The sequence below is a fragment of the Phycodurus eques genome, chromosome 1 (assembly GCF_024500275.1).
Source record: "Phycodurus eques isolate BA_2022a chromosome 1, UOR_Pequ_1.1, whole genome shotgun sequence".
Taxonomy (NCBI): domain Eukaryota; kingdom Metazoa; phylum Chordata; class Actinopteri; order Syngnathiformes; family Syngnathidae; genus Phycodurus; species Phycodurus eques.
The window spans coordinates 2,186,302-2,203,606 of record NC_084525.1 but is presented as its reverse complement, the minus strand read 5'-3'; the positions used below and the strand labels follow the sequence as shown (position 1 = coordinate 2,203,606).

The following is a 17,305-nucleotide window of genomic DNA, read 5'->3' as shown; positions in this document are numbered from 1 at the left end:
TAAAGAGCGCACATATCTAAACAAAAACAATTACTGTTCACGCAATAAACACAAATTGCGGCACTCTCTGGTGCGCAAGCATCATCATCATGCGCGACACTATGTGAGATATTAGTAAATCTCCGAAATAACTTAAGTACTGTACTGTTTAGTGAGCATTCAACAAATTAACTAAAGTTTTTTTTTGTGATTCTACCACCAGTGATGGTGAATAGTGAGGTGAGGATATTGCTTTATTTTGTGTTTTATTTTACTTTAATTGTTTGTAATTAGGCGGAACGGTGGACGACTGGTTAGCACATCTGCTTAGCACATCTGCCTCACAGTTCAGAGGACTGGGGTTCAAATCCCGGCCCCGCCTGTGTGGAGTTTGCATGTTCTCCCCGGGCACTCCGGTTTCCTCCCACATCCCCAAAACATGCGTGGTAGGTTGATTGAAGACTCTAAATTGCCCGTAGGTGTGCATGTGTGCGTGAATGGTTGTTTGTTTATATGTGCCCTGCAATTGGCCGGCGGCCAGTTCAGGGTGTACCCCGCCTCTCGCCCGAAGATAGCTGAGATAGGCTCCAGCACACCCGCGACCCTTGTGAGGATAAAGCGGTACAGACAATGACCGGATGGCTGTTTGTAATTATTTAAATTTGGTTTTGTCATATCCATTTGAAAAAAAATAATAATAATTTGTTTTAACAGTATATGTTTTAGTATCGTATCAGATGACTACGTGGTGCCTTTTATGTTAATGTTGTTTACATGTTCAACTCTGTAGCATGAATTTAAAGTAACTACTGTATCGATGAATCATGTATAACTACTGTATTTATGTGTTATACTAATTCATTATTTGTATTTTTGATTATATGTGGAACCCAGGAAGATTAGCAAACTGCTACAGCACAAGATCCTTTTAAATAAACAAATGTGAGAAGTACAGAATTAAAAATTGAACATCACGGGACTGGCTGCTGAGTACAACATGAGTACTACAACCAATTAGAGACATTATTTTTGCAGATGCTAACAAACAGTTTCTTTAACAGTTCACAAAATGTCTAGCAATACCCATGAATGTCATTAGAGAAGAGTATCATTCCGCAAACAGTTTCTTGTTTCCTCCTTATTATCTTACGTGTCTGCCAGGCATCATCTATTTTTTACATTAAATTTGTTTTCTTATTTTCGTTCTGCAAAGGCAAACTTGTCTTATACTTTATGACAATTAAGAATGCTAATGAAAATGTTAGTTGACACAGTTAATACAAACATTTTGTGTGGTTGCAAACTTTTGATCCATCAAATCCCACATGACTGATTTACAAAAATAATAATACTTATGAATAGATCCCGAATGAAGACCCGAAACAGGCTAAAGCCAAACAAAACCAAATAAAGGAAAAACATCAACTAGTCAAGAGACACATTTTTGTGACCCACCTTGGTACAAAGACATTGTGGAGATGTTTCAGGATGGTCTGCACATACATATTGGGCTCTTTGACCACAGGCTGAGGCATCGAGTCTCTGGGTGACACAAGGGCCATCATCCAGTCTGTGTACACGTCCACACAAAGCTTGACAGTGTCGCCCTCTAGGGGAAGGGTGAGGCCATAACACAGCACCTCCATGGTCCACTTCACCTTGGGGGCCAAACCGTTTTCATTAACTACTACTATTACCATTAACATTAAAACTAAACAGACAATAAAGACAATTGCACACATTTAAAGAGAATGAGAGAAGCTGCTTTGATTGGCAGAGAATCGAGTCGGCTGTAAACACTCCCACAGTAACGGAGTGTCGTTGTCAACAGGGCTAACATTAAAGGGAATAGGATTTAAATCCGACAGATCCTTCCAAAATCTAAGCAAGGTTTTGGCACCCTTAAGGCAGACTTTCTAGGGTATTATTAAGCGACACAGCGCATATGATACCGGCTTCTCTCACCTCCTTGTCCGTCTTGAGGATGTTCTCCGTGGCTACGGGGCTGACGGCTGTGCAGAGCGGCTTGACCACAGCGTTGGCCACCTCAGTGCCCACATTGGTGGGATAAGAGTGCAGAACACTGAGATGGCCCTGGTCGCTTTGCACCACCAGCTGCAGCGAGCGCCACTCCGAGTACATGGTGCCGACGTCTGCTGCGCTTCTACTCGCACCTCATTCCCACACCTGCAGACACGCGTTCAAAGGTTAATCACATATTGATAAACAGCGAGCCCTCTATCGTTTATATTGTAATTTTGCTGTATGGAGTACTGGGTTAAATCTGTTGCTTGCTGATACACAAACAGTGTATATGAACAATGAATGTAGCTACAGCAGCTATTACTAATGCAACTACTTTGCAGTAGTTTTTTTTTTTTTTACATCACCTGCAAATATTAATTTATGGCACTGCTAGATGAGCATGGATGCCAACAAAATGGCAGACACAAAGTGGAAACAGAGCCCAAAGGGAAGTTGGTGTCAAAAAGAGGGAACCATAATTCCATGGTTTGCCTTTGCTTTGGTTTTAAAAGGTCAGACACCAACCAGAAAAGCGTGATCTGCAAAATAGCTGCCAACAAGTCGTTACTAGCAACTCGAACAACGAAGTTTTTATACCACTTAAAGAGGCGATATCCAGTGTGCTGCAGAAACAGCTTGAAGTTGCGACAAAGCATGAATGTTACATCAAAACTACTAAGTGAAGAAAAGAAAACACAAACAACAACCAGGCCCAAGTAAAATATTCATTAACCTCAGGCATCTCGTATGACAAGCAAGCAAGCCAGACACCATTGAATTACAGATGCCTTATTTATTTATTTAGTTGTTTTTTTATATATACATTTACTCTAATTATGACTTTAGTATTACATTAGCATAGGTTTGAGATAACCCACGACGGCGTAAGCACTTACAAATTTATTACATTACGTCACAACCACATAATTGGAACTCCATTGTAAACTTAGTACCCCTGTAAATCAGAAGTACAATGAACCACCACTTAGTTGCGGTTTGCTGTTAATTAATTCCCATTTCTCTTTGGAACCCACTCTCAGATCACCTGGAAAACTCAACTTTTTTTTTTTTTTTTTTTCTTCCTGTATTGCATTAACATGCAACACGATGATGCTAAATCTCTGGATAAGTTTAAAAAAAAAAAAAGTAGTAATTGGTTTCAAGGTAGTACAATGGAGTCGTACATCTCGGCTGCTGTCAAGACTTTTGTGTCTTGGGGAGGAGCTACGTTTAACCTGGGTTGTAAGCGGAGGTGACAGAGTCTTTGCAGCATGGGTTTTTGCTCTGCTGAATGGCTATTATTATAACTCAAGCTGACAGAGGTCTTGTTATTGCTTGGCCATTGATGTTTTCGTGCTGTGAAGGCAACATAGACACACCTTCAGAGATAAAATCATTCTAAAGCCATTTATTGTTAAGGGTAATGACTTTTAACTGATGTGAGTGTACAATAAGTGCTTTGGGCTCACAGTTTGTGGTATATTTGCGGCTTAAAAGTATAAATACAGGAAAACAAACATTTGGGGGGGGGCGCCGATTGCTGTGGCAGGGCTCAGCCTCTATTTTTGCAGTATTTCCCGACGACAATACAGTTACACTTCTGTTATTTGGTCATATACTTGTATGTGTACTCGTATGTTTCCTCGGTGGTCCTACATGGTGGCAATGACAAAAGCCCCCATCAGCAAGCGTTTCACTTAATGCCCAAAGTTAAACCAATTCAGCTGGGGCACCATTGCGTGCTAGAAAACAGATATATATTAAAGTGGGTGCCATTTGAGCAAGGGTTACCACAATGCAGAAAACAACATTGCATAGCCGAGTGTTAATACATGCTAATTGATGTGTATGATGATAGTAACGCCCCCTATGTATAAATAATAGTGAAATTATGTGTGAACAAAGTGAACAGGCCACAATTAATCAGTGAGCGCTGAGCTTCGGGTCAGAAACACAAGCCGGAAACGGTCCTGAAAGCCCATTAGCCTGCTGATGCTAGTTAGCAAAACATCACAATATCTCGGCTAAGCTGGCCTGCGTTAGCCGCCGCCGCTTGGCATCCGCGGCGCGGCAGAAGCAAGACCAAATGTAGTCACGCGCATCCACGGGCGAACATAACATTTCTCCAAAAGCAAGGCTGAAGTGTATTCGACTGGCAAGCGAGCTTCGCCGAGTTAGCGCCATCGTTGACATTAGCTTGGACACGCTTGTTTGTCATCGGTCCTCACTAAACCAACACAAAAGCGAAATGCTGACCTTTGACTCATATGCAAGGAACGTTTTTTGACTTTACCTGGACCAAATGAGGTTTTCATAACAGGTCTCGGAAACGCGCAGTTTGTGCTCCAGGTTGTGGCCCGGGTTTAGACCCTAACAGCCTCCATCTTCGCAATGTCAAGGCTTGAACGCTACAGTTTGACACGGGAAGCAGGATGTGATACCGACGCCTCCAACTGGTTGCTAAATAAACAGCAGCAGACTTCACCGAGGGCTCCCCGCTTTACGACGAGTCAATTCCGACACACATACCCATTTTTAACATCTTAAACCATTTTGTAAAAATGTTATAGATGACGAAGAAAAAAATACAATGCTCTAATGTCGTCCCCAAAACCAGATGCCTGTCGTAGTACCAAGAGTGACCTGCGGGAGGCAGCATTGCGCCACTAGGCATCCAGATTGCCCGAAAATACAGTACAAAGAAATAGAAGTACACTATTGGTAGTTGTAATAATAGAGAGTTGAAGTAGTAGCAATGGCTGTCGTAGTAGTCGTATTTACATCCTAAATACTAGTTTTAATTCATTTATTCCTAACAGTATATGCACTTCATTTCATAAAGTTTCTCTTGGCTGTAGCGCTTCCAGTATACCTGTTTGTGGACGTGGATGATTTATTTAGTGATTGATTGATTTTATTTTTTTTAATTTTTGTCCAATCCGATTTCTGTCTCTATGTGTTGCCATGTCAATCTGACCTGCCCAGGGTTTTAGTGCTGCCTAAACTCTATTAGGCATGGGACAGTTTCTTTAACCAATCACATTTCAAATTTGCCACAGTGACGGAGGCATGTGTTCGTTCATCCTTCTGATTGGTTGGTCAGAGCAGGCCAAGTTCGACTTCCAAAACATAGTTAGATTTGCACACATTAATACAGTTAACATGTGAAAATGAGAAATGAAATTGGTTAATCAAAATGTATTGACTCGTTTTTTTATTCAGCCCAATGAATAATTTGTTAATTGGTTGAATTTAAATAATAAAATAAAATCGTATAAAAAGTTATTTATTTTAATTAACCAATTGGTTAATTGATTATAAAAAATAGCATACCAAGGACAAATAATTATTCATGTATTTTATAATTAAAATAAATATTTAATTTCACCATTATAACTATATTTTTAGATACACATTTCAATATTTTTATTTATTTATTTATTTTACAAATGAAATGCACGATCTATTTGTTTTAAAAATTTGAATGTGGCCCTTTCGCACCAAATTTTACCCACCCGTGCATTGCACATGTGTATATATCTTGTGTTGAGTGTGTGTGTGTGTGTGTGTAAAAACTGGGATTAAAGCAGTTGCACTAATTGAATTATTGAAAAAATTATATTCAGATCACTTAATTGCTGATCCCTTCCCAATTCTTAGACAAAAAAAGCCGCTGAAAATGACAAAGGAATGAATAAAAGAAGCTGAATAATGTGACCAAAACTGTTAAATGAATTTATTGCAAGATGATGTTATAAAGTGGGGCAGGTCAACAACAACAACAACAACAACAAAATTCTCTTTGAGGACATCGAGCTTTTAACATTGAAAGGAAACTGCCGCGGTTGGTGACAGTAGATGGCAGCAAAGACTAACTCAGTAACAGCCTTGAAACGCAAAAAAAACCCAACAAATTTACTGTATACGCTATTAATAATGTTAATTATAATCCCAGCCTCCCGGGTATCTGGGGTGAATAAATATGAATGATGGAATCTAAACACTTCTTCAGACATTTGTAGTATATATTTTCTTTGGTCATGAACATGACTTTTTAACTGAATGGTTATTACAGATCAGTTTGTTACGATCCCGAAATTACCAAACATAATGCTTATTAGTACTTATTACAAGGAAGGACCAGATGTTCACTTTTCGCTTTTGGTGTATAAAAAAAATCTAATCAACTGCTTAGTGCATGTTGTCCTCCGATGGTGCAAAACATTCTCCAAAACAAGCCACATCTATTACCGTATGTATTCCCAGTAAAAAGGAAAACATTACATTCTTTAAAATCCATAATTTAACAGAATCCAATGGGCCTCTGCTACAAAAGCTACGCACTCATTTTTGCATTCGAAAAAAATGATCGATGCTATTAATTAACCATGTATCTGTGAATTGAGATATGTTTGTAATAGTTCATCTGATAGGGCCAGGATTTAAAACTTCAGCAATAAACATCACGTTGAACAGAGTCTATACATTTAAACGGGGAAAGTTAATAGGAATATAAACCCAAATAGTCCTTTTGCGTTCCTAATTTTGGCAGACGGCATGCGCACACATTGTCCCGGCCCACTCCTTAGTGTCTATGGTTTCCACACGAGTGCTCTGTACACCAAGGTACACATCATTCCTGCATGATATCCACAGAGCGAGGAGAAGCACGGGGGGGGTTGTGGGGGATGAATGAAAAGTCAACATTGCTCTTCTTGCCGTGAGCCTCCATGTTTGGTTAGGAACACTCGCTGTTTTGGTGGTGCTATGATTGGAAGCCGTACGTTGATGCATCTAAAGGGCAGAAGGAGAACACGATGAGCCAAAATAAATTGGAATAAAACTGAGAGTCTGCATCAGGACAAAGTGCAGCACCAGATCCAATAGATGCCGCTGTAGTAGTAAAACCGTTTACTTTTTCAATGAATCCTAATATATTTATGAAACTTGTACATTATTTGATGAATGCGCAGAAACAAACCTGTCTCCGATTTCAGATTCATCTCCAATGTGTTAGATTTGAATCGTATATCTGTCAATGTGACATCAGGCTAAATGGGCAGATTGGATAAACACCGTCAATGCGAAACGGATAACACTGAAATGCATTAATTGACCACCCGTATACAAGCACAGTGATATGTATCACTTGCAAGTAGATTTAAATAAACAGCGAAAAAATGATTGCGGCACTAAATTAAGATTAGGTGTTTAGGTACTGAACAAGAAAGAGGGGTTAGTTTTTTGTTTTTTTTTGGAGGGGTGCTCACACAAAGCAGCATTCCGACGAATTTGTGTTCGTGAATGAGCATTGTCCGAACATTTAGACCACTAAACGTACCCAAGCACGCTACTCACCCGAGGCAAATTTTGCCGTGCAGCACAGTCCCTCTCCCCGTGCTGTCTTATAAATGGGTGACACGCACACCCTCGCCGAAGGAGGGAGGTTGGTGAGTCGCGTCGACTGAGAATTGGGCGGCAAGTAGAAGGAAGACCGCTGGGCAACACTTTGTTGTCTCCCCCAAGTGAGCCAGTAGCCCTTCAAACCATCAAAGCTGCCTCTCCAGTTCACCTGCACAGAGTGGCTGTCCACTGTGGTCAGCTGCAGGTCAGCCAGTGCTGGAGTCACTGCAAAACACATCCAAACTATTGAAGGGATACAATCATGATAATATCCTAAATAAGTCTTATTTGCCCGCACGCACGCACGCACGCACGCACGCCGGGCTACCGTACACTCATCTGCCTATTTCAACGTCTGCTATTCCGTTTGTTTCTTTTGTGCCAGGTGGCAGTTTTCAGTTTTCGAATGTAATAATTGTACGACACGCCCTCGTTTGGGCGCCCTCGTTTGGGCGCCCCCTGAAAAGGAAGTGTACTGCCCGTCGGAGCACTCACGCTAGTCGAGCGAAGCGGACTCTTTCAAGCATGCCCGCGCTTGGCACAAACTGCACTGAAAGCTTCCTTAACTCAGGAACCTTGATCCCATAGCCAAGTTCTCATGGAGTGAGCCACTGCCACCCGCAAAAGACTTAGGATGCACAGAGGATACGTTTGTTCGCAGTGGTGGGCCGTGCATTTGATAGCTGGGTCTTCAGTGGGGACTTAGCCAGCTTAATCCATTGCTCAATACCAACACTATCACTTACCTCTGAAGAAGAAGAATTTCAAATCGGATCGCTTAAAGAAACAGTCCCATTGCCAATATTGCATAGTTTAAGTTACCTCTGCCAGCACTGATTACTGAAGACTGTTGGGAAGTCATGACTAAACCTTCGTGGAACAAATATTAGAATTCAGCTTGTAAATGTGGGTCAGCCACGGTTAGTTGGTCGACAAGTTGTTCACGTAGCTCACCTTCCTGCGTGCAGACTTTGACCGACATTGCCGTCTCCTTGCCCGATGAATGCCGAGCGCTAACGGTGACCAAATAGGTGGTATCTGCTTGGAGGTTCTTGAGGAGCGTGGAGTTTTGCCTTTTGTCCACAGTGACCGTTTGCAGCTTTCCAGTGGGCAGTGCAGAGTATTCTACGTAGTAACTTGTAACGGCCTCCGGCTGGAGAGGACCCCAGCTCACCCGAACACTGGTCGGCCCCGACTCCGAGACCGTGACCGTGGAAGGACTCTGTACCTCTGGTGGGACAGCGAGAGCCAAAGATAATAGCAGGAAAGATACTCATCAATCAAGATCATGTTTGTCTTTTTGTACAATACCAAATGCTTGGCAGCAAGAGGTCGTGCCCCCAAGTTTACAAGGTTTAGAGTCCAACCTGATTGTGTCGTGAAGGTGACCGACAGAGTGTTAAAAGCTTGTTCATTGGACTCCGGCGTCAAAGTGGCACTATAGGTGGTGTCAGGCGTCAGGCCTGTTAGCCTGACAGTGTTGGCATCTGACGACTGGACCAGTCTCTGGTACTGACTACCGCCAGTGCTCGGACTGGTCCCGGTGCCGCTTCCTCCGCTTCCCGTTCCGCCTGATCGTAGTGGACCGAAACGGATCTCGTAGTAGCCCGTCAAACCGGACAGAACAGGTCGCCACTCGAGCGTGGCGGCATTGGAGGACACGTCCCGGACATTGATGCGCTCAGCACGGATTATCTCTGTGGAAGGCACAATGGTAAATATGTAAACAACAGTGGTGTTTTCTATGAAAAAAATGGATTTGTATTTTCCGACTTATCGTAATGACAATCTTACGTGCCTTTTTTCAACAGCAAAGTACTTGACTACAGAGACATGCATGGTTAGTTGGAAAACATTCATAAAATAAAAAATGACCTCGCTAGCAGGCACTGCAATACATTAACTGAATTCCTGAGATTTTTTTGTCCTAGTCAAGAAACACTTTTTTTGTTTTTGTTTTTTTTGCGCTGCCCCTTGTTGCTAAATTGAATTCATAGGAGTCACCAGTTTGTACCCCAAAATAAAAAAAAAAAAAAGAAAATCGGTAAACAAGTCCATTCGTGTTTTATTTACAAGGAATAAAATGTACATGGTGTATAGTACTACTGTGCATTATTGTATGTTTAAGAGTTTAAAAGGTGCTTGAGAGTGCAGAAAGTGTTTATACAGGAAGAATATGGTAGAGGTTAATAGCAGTGTGGGAAGATTAATCAGAGTCTGGGGAGGTTCATACAGCTTTAAAATACGTCTAAATAATCCAAAATATATGTGGTTGTTACGTCTCAGATGTGACCTACTGCGGGGGGCGGTCAGGAACTTAAATCGCCGCGATAACGAAGGATTACTGTATACAGTAACAAGTGCATTTATAGACATCGATGATGCAAATCATTCTGTATACGTGCCCCCGTTGCAAAAATCACGATTCGAAAACAAGCCGACATTCTCGAACACGCTATCGTTCAAGAAAGCCGACGGGGAAAGACGGAGTGCTAAAAATGTCTCAATTTGAGACAGAAACCAAATTGCAGACCAGCTTGGGGTTCTCAATACATTCATAACCCCTGCATAAAACCTTGATATAGCCAATCCAGTCAGGCCCTGTAGCAAAAAAAAAAAAAAAAATAACACAGAGGTGGATATGTGAGATTATTTGTTCGTCTTTGTTGTGCGCATATGATAAATTCATTCATGCAATGCACCAACCATGACTTTGAGCTGCAGTTTGAGTGTAAAATTGTCCAGGAGTCCCTGGAGGGTGTCATGGCAGCTACCGAATCTGGAAGCAGAGAACTGCACAGTCTCTTGTGTCTATATATAGGAGAGAATATATGCATCTGTATATGCGTCTTGTCTGTCACAGAGCGCTGGGCTGCAGCAACTCATTAATCCCCGAATAGATCATGCTATCTCATTACACATGTGGTCATCCATACTCGACATTGCCATCCAGCGTCCATGTCTGCAGGAGCACGCTCGGAACTCGGGTGAAGTGCAGCAACTTACGATGTGAGCGTGGCAGTTCCAAGTGGCCATTGCAGCGTGCAGGAAATTGCTCATGTCCAGCCAAGAGCAATGACCTTGCACTCGTGAGGCCTGTCGATGACTCAGCATAGTGCTTCAAGAGAGACGCTTCGTTGGTGTTTTTGTTTGTATAGTAAATACTGTCAATATTAGCATGGTATCAATATTCCAATTTACGTGTCCTCTTATTTCGTTCACAAACGTTTAAGACCATTTATTCATTGAATTTCAGAAAGCTTCTCAGTCTTAACCTTTGATATGTCAAACTCACCGATGATGGCTTCCCGCAGATCCTCTAAGATGATGCTCATGTCATCAATGTCCACAAAGTACAGGTGGTTCTCAATTGGTGGCGACACAACTCGCCTCAACACCTGATAGTTACTATGGCCAGTGGAGACCACCAGCACGGCCACACCTTCCTCCCTCAGCTCAGCCATCGGGCCAATCACATCACCCGGTTTCACGCCGTCCGTCAGCCACACCAGCACCCTGGGGATTCCCGGACGGGCCCCGTCCCCAGGTCTTGGTCTCAGCACTCCGTCCTTTGCGATCTTCAGTGCCTCTACGGTGTTGGTGTCCCCCCTGAGGGCTTCGGTGCCCTTCAAAGCCGCCTGCAGGCCACTTTGAGTGCGGTACGTATCAAAACCGAACTCAAGGCGTGGTTTGGTGCCCACCTGTAGAAGTCCAATCCTCACCTGATCCTCTCCCAAAGAAAATGGCAGGAGGAGCTCTGACAGGAAGTCGAGCATGCGGGAGTGCTCATAGGACGACACGCTACCAGAGGAATCCAACAGGAAAAGGACGTCCCCCTCGCAGCAGTTAAGAACTGTGGGGGGGGGGATTGAGGAAATGTTGTCAATGGCAATGTTATTTATTTATTTATTTACTTATGTTGTAAAATTGTGACCTTAACTGTGCCACTCTTGCTCCCTAATTGACCTGCGGGGATAAATAAAGTTTTCTTCATCTGAATCTGTCGCTCCGTACAATTCGAAAGTCTCCACCAGGCTCCGAACTTGGCCTTTTTTTTTAAGAAAATAAATCAATTATTCACATTCCACACGTTCACATTGAAATTCCAATCCATTCCTATAATTTTAACACATCAAAATGTACATATCTGCGCACATCTGGCTCTCTAAATCTTACTCTAAACTCCCCCCACCATTCCATATCTCTCTCCTTAAAATTGCTCTCCAGACAGGTTGCTTGTTATGATAATCTACAGTGTCAACAATGCCGAAGTTTTTCGAGAGGCTGCAATCGAACACACTCTTGACCTCATTTGGTTGAGGACACCATTAATCAGCGATCAATTTCGCATAATTGCCTGCTTGTAAAATCGGGGGGATTTGCAAAACTGGCTAACTTCTCGACAAATTTAGCAGACTGCAGGAAGAACATGTCCGATTTTAATGAGGATAAACCTGGTGATTTCTCCCAGACAAACAGAAAATAAATGTTAAAGAGGGACTTAATCTTATAAATACGAAGATGATGGGGATGATTTGTAAAAATTAGCAAAGTAAAACTTTCTCTAAATATACTTCTGTAGTTGTCTAGGGTTTCTACTGTTCCATCCATCCATCCATCCATCCATTTTCTTCCGCTTATCTTGAGGTCGGGTCGCTGGGGCAGTAGCTTTAGCAGAGTCCAAAATAAATGCCTTAGGAATGGGTATAGTAACAAACCGATGAATGGATCATTCAAAGAAAGTACAGCTACATCCACGCAGACCACCATCAAATGGCAACTCCGCTGGATAACATTATTCCATCCATCCATCCATCCATCCAGCCATTTTCTGAGCCGCTTCTCCTCACTAGGGTCGCGGGCGTGCCGGAGCCTATCCCGGCTATCACCAGCAGGAGGCGGGGTACACCCTGAACCGGTTGCCAGCCAATCGCAGGGCAAAAATTGTCAAAAGTCAATAGTGCACATTATACATAGGTATAGGGCAAATGGAAAAAAACGTTCACATTTTATACATGTATGCCGCCATCTAGTGGTTATGAAAAAGCTGTACACTTTCATTCCAAAATGCCAACGCCACCTAGTGGTTATAGAAAATGTGTAGCCTACACTTTCACTCCACTATGACAGGGGTACGTATGACTGCATATACGTACAGATGTGCTCACGAGTTTACATACCCTGGCAGAATTTGTGAAATATTGTTGTTGTTGTTTTTTTTTTTTTTAAATATGACTGATAACTGAACAGCAACCATCATTTCTTTAAGGTAATGTTTTGTTTAACGATAATGCTTTTCTGAAATGCTTGACTGCTTAATTTGAATATCATTAAAATAAAATAACGTGTTTCGCCTGCTCCTTCATGGGTTTTTTGTAAAGAATTGTACCCATTTTCCAAATTCTGCCTGGGTAATCAAACATATGAGCACAACTGTGTGTTTTCTAATTTACTAAATAAAAGTGGGGCTGTGAATTTCAAAACAAGAGCAAGTAAATGAAAAAAAGGATGAAGTGTTCAAACCATGTGCTTAACTTCAGAATAATTCTTTGAAAAAAAAAACCTAACAAATTACAGATAAAAATTCATGTTTTTATCATATGGGTAGAAGCAAAATCATGCATTTAAAAGTGTATTATACATAGGTAGAAGGTTTTTCCAGAATTTTGAGGTCAACTTTGGGGGTGCGTATGATACATGGGTGCGCATTATACACGAAGAATTACGGTAACAAAACACTGCCTGAAATCTGTATCATCCGACAGCGAGTCTCCCATCCCACTAAAAGTAATATTTAAAAACCAACAATTTAACGATTACTTGAAAAGTAAACAAAAGTGAACTAAACATACAAATATCAGATATGAGGTCACCAAGTATCCAGACTGTTCCTTAAGTATGATCCTTATCATGTTTCTGAACTTCTTTCCTATTTGAATGTTGTGACAAAATTGTTAAGTTGGAAGGTTGCAGTTATGTGTGCAGCAAGGCGTGCAGACGTAATTGAACAACGCACATGTGCAAACACACCCGCACGCTTGCTGCTTGTCTTTCCATCAGCGTGGAGAATTCATCAAGTCTCATTGTTTGGACTTTGGAGCGTGTGGAGGTTCTCCATATCACAGCCACTGGCCCCCTCCCCACTATTTGCAGCTTTGTGCAGGTATGCCGTTATCTTCAACATCTGGACGTACACTATAACGGTGGGAGGTATATAATATAAATGCTTGGAAGTTAACCGACAGGAAGTGATACTTGAGGACAATACGGAGCTGGTCCTGAGAGAGGGCCTGCTGTCTCTGCTAGAGTCTCTGTTCTAGTTTATTCCTGACGTGTTCGATGGGTTTAAAGGTCATACGCTGTCAGGTTGTTCCACACCCAACGCATGGAAGCGTGACATCATAGACTATGGGAAAAAGAATTGTCCGAAACGTCTCGGTCGGTAGAATTAAGAGTGAAGAGGTTAAAATAGGAGTCGAGTCAACCCCCTGATGGACTAATTGACAGATGAAGGTGTGTCAATACGGTTGATATTTCGGACCTTTCCTAGTTCACCACAGTGCAGCAATTGGGCCTTTAAGAAATTCAAATTCAACAGAAAATGAGGTTCTGCATTTGAATTTGAAATTTCACCCAATAAGGCCATTGTTCTCCAAATCCACACGCAATCCAGCGCATTTGCCTTTTATTTTTTCCACATGTTTAGGTTGAGTCGATGACCTGCGCATATTAACAGGCGCACAATTTTGTGGTTCAACGCCATCGTCGCCTATTCATGGACATAGCACAGTGGCAGCATCTCGCTCGCAACTTCTATATTAACGCTCAATGACAGACTCAGCAGTTATACCACCGGGTTTAGCCTCTTGGATGCTTGAAGTTCCTTTGGGGGGGGGGGGGGGGGGGAGTCGAACCATCTCCAGTATTTGTGTCAAGATATTAAGATGTTTTTTTAATAGATGGATGTGACAATTAATAGCAGAGACCGCTTGACGTAATTGTGATCATATGTTGATAAACGACCTAAACTCGAAATAGATTATACACGTGAGAAAGAAAAGTCCCATTTCCATATTCACATGTCAAAACACTGTTACACAACACGACACAATTATATTTGGTAACTAACAAAACACAACTGTAACTAACAACAATAATATAAAATAATAAATACTCAACGTAAACATATGACTTCTGTTCTACATTTCTGAACTTTTCTCGCCATATCAGTAAGGCTACAATTCTAGAAATGACAAATGCTATTATACTATGGCTCAAGTCTTCCATGTGTAAGCAAAGCGGAAAAAAAAAACTTTTGCTTGTTCCTCTGCTTTTATGACTCATACAGCACGTTTTTTTGTTTTTTTTTTACGAGCATCCTATCTTGTTCCCTTGAACTACATCCCTTTCTTTGATTATGATTCCTTTTGAACAGAATTCAAGATTTGACTCACCTCCCGGAGGCGCAGCAGCCTGTGCATTCAAAGTTCTCGGAAGCAAACACATGAGCAACAATGTCAGCAAGTGGCTTTCCATTGTTGCAACGACAGGTGTACCGGCCCACCCACCCGAAATTCAATGACAAATCAAACACTAATGTGTTTGAAGAGGACTGTAAATCCACCAAATCAACCCGGAGCGACGAACTCCAAGTTTGAAAAGGAAACTCCCAGTCAGCGCCGTTTTTTGTTTTGTTTTTTGTTTGTTGTTTTTTGTTGTTTTTTGTTTTTGTCTCTCTCCGTCTGGAATCTTCTCCTAAGTCGAAAAGGTGGACGGTCAGCCAAACACAAGCTCAAGTGAGACGCCAAGTTCTCGTTCAGTGAGCAGCCCTGACGCTCCTCGGCTATGCAAATGAGCCCGATAACACTCTTGTCAAAGTCGCTGCAATGAAGTGCGGCGTTTCCGGTTATTTTAGGATTTCAAAATAAAGTCATTATTTGCTTTGGCGACTTCACATTTGAATACATTTTTTTAAACCAGTTGTGAGCCGTCAGGGTCAGCAAGACCCTCTCAGCTGGCCTAAACAATATCAGAAGCACAGACCGATATATTTTTTTTCTAATTCTAATATTTGCTCCATAAAATTAGTTTTATTGAATCCCAATAGTCTATTTTGTTCATTTCATAGCATTTCTATTGGCCGCACTACTTCCAGTACATATCGATTTTTGGGCTTTTTTTTTTTTTTTTTTTTTTTGTCCAATCGCATTTCAGCCTCTCACAGGGCCAGACATAAGAAAGTCTGGTCAGTGACATGCACCGCCGCCATATTGTTACTCAATTTAACAAAGTGCAATGAAATGCAAGGCAATTGACTATTTCCCAAAATTAGCTCCCAGAAATATAGAATTAATTAATTTCCATCCCCACGTTGACAAGTTGGCCGAACGTTACATGAACATGATGATGGTGAAGAAGCCAACGCTGGTAACACTGGTAGCTAACATTCATCTGTGCTAACAGTGCAGCTCTGCTCGCCTTTTGTCTTTGACATCATTTTGCTTCAGTAGCCATGTCACAGTGGTTCTTTCAGAGATCTCGATCTTCGGCCGGCCTAGTTGACCACGTCATTTACGGAGAAACACGTCGCGGAGGTGGTTACGACGTGAATTGTCCCCACTGTTACCTAATCGTCGTGCAAAATGCAGAACGCCTCACTCACAGACGCACTTTCAGTAATAGGTAGATAAGTTCAGATTGACTACTAGTTGCTTAATTCTAATAATTTTCTATACGCCTGCATTGCCACTTTCAGACTTTATTTTGAAGGGAATGCCATAGGACAGCCCTCAGGCATCTTCTGTCTAACTTGACTTTCCTCACTTGTCTTCTCTGCTCTGTTTCTCCAACCAGGAATAGTAAATGAGCTTTTATTCAGCATTCAGGCATCAACACCTTGGATGTGAGACAGAAAGGTTCCCCACTTTGCAAGGACTGAAATACATGTTCACTTTCAGTATGATCAGATATCAGAGATCATAAACAGGGAAATGTCATCTGATTTTGGATGATCCTCAATGGAATGTTTCTTTTAATAGCCTTTAGAAAGTGTCAGTCAGACAAAGATGGCCATACGACAGCAACATTTATATTTAATTTGATTTTTTTTTTTTCAAGTTACTTATTCAGAAGATACGATGTTGTCAACGCTATCCTCATTAACACAGCAGTGTAAGAATAACTGAAAATGCAGTAATTTGCATGTCCAGCCAGTAATTAGTGATGAAATTGTCTTTTGATGATCTTCCGCAGCATATGTCTTGGTTTTCGAATTTGTCACACAGGTCTCCGTTCCGGTCCGATAAACGCTGTGCCCCAGTTAATCACCGAGTTCGTCATCCCCAAATACACGTCTATTTTGTTCCCCCTCTGTGGCCCCACTTGGACTGGATCTACACTGCATGGCTCAAGTGACACAATTCCACATTTTTTGGCACAAGTGGATTATGGGTCATGGCAGAGTAAAGTGAAAAACCGTATGGAATTGGCTCGTGTTGGCCAAATGTGGATAAAACTCTGATCCGTATCGCGTATCTGCAAATGCAGAGGGCAGTGTAAAAAAAAAAAAAAAACGTCATTGTTGAAATTTTTGACATGGTTCTACACCTTCGTTGGAGTCCAGCTGTGTTTGATGATACCGATTGGACTTGATTAGGAAAGCCACACCCCTGTCTATATAAGACCTTACAGCTCACACTGCATGTCAGAGCAAATGAGTATCGTGAGGTCAAAGGAACTGCCTGAAGAGCTCAGAGACAGAATTGTGGCAAGGCACAGGTATGGCCAAGGTTACAAAAGAATTCTGCTGCCCTTAAGGCTCCTAAGAGCACAGTGGCCTCCATAATCCTGAAATGGAAGACGTTTGGGACCACCAGAACCCTTCCTAGAGCCGGCCGTC

The 17,305-nt window shown here is 41.8% G+C and overlaps 2 protein-coding genes across 7 annotated transcripts in view; both read right to left on the bottom strand.

Moving 5' to 3' along the window:
• Positions 1 to 4,621, bottom strand: part of LOC133399999 (ral GTPase-activating protein subunit beta-like) — a 34,802-nt gene extending 30,181 nt beyond the window's left edge. For all 6 annotated transcript variants that reach the window (XM_061672104.1, XM_061672113.1, XM_061672121.1 and 3 more), the window contains exons 1-3: positions 4,298 to 4,621; positions 1,945 to 2,166; positions 1,435 to 1,637 (exon numbers count right to left, since the gene is read on the bottom strand). In XM_061672104.1, the coding sequence (XP_061528088.1) occupies positions 1,435 to 1,637; positions 1,945 to 2,121 (380 nt within the window). In that variant the 5' untranslated portion in view covers positions 2,122 to 2,166; positions 4,298 to 4,621. The remainder of the gene's footprint in view (positions 1 to 1,434; positions 1,638 to 1,944; positions 2,167 to 4,297) is intronic.
• Positions 4,622 to 5,725: 1,104 nt separating this feature from the next.
• On the bottom strand, positions 5,726 to 15,240 carry vwa1 (von Willebrand factor A domain containing 1). Its single transcript, XM_061672092.1, has 6 exons — positions 14,862 to 15,240; positions 10,703 to 11,260; positions 8,775 to 9,104; positions 8,362 to 8,637; positions 7,363 to 7,632; positions 5,726 to 6,798 (listed from the first exon to the last, which is right to left on the bottom strand). The coding sequence occupies exons 1-6, from the start codon at positions 14,941 to 14,943 to the stop codon at positions 6,770 to 6,772; spliced, it is 1,545 nt and encodes a 514-aa protein (XP_061528076.1). The 5' UTR covers positions 14,944 to 15,240; the 3' UTR covers positions 5,726 to 6,769.
• Between the last annotated feature and the right edge of the window lie 2,065 nt (positions 15,241 to 17,305).

Coding starts and splice junctions, on each gene's coding strand:
- vwa1 (XM_061672092.1), bottom strand. CDS start 14,943: ATGGAAAGCCACTTGCTGACATTGTTGCTCATGTGTTTGCTTCCGAGA. Junction 9,105..10,702: donor TCTGCGGGAAGCCATCATCG/GTGAGTTTGACA, acceptor TGCCTTCCACAG/AGATAATCCGTGCTGAGCGC. Junction 8,638..8,774: donor CACCTTCACGACACAATCAG/GTTGGACTCTAA, acceptor CTGTCCCACCAG/AGGTACAGAGTCCTTCCACG.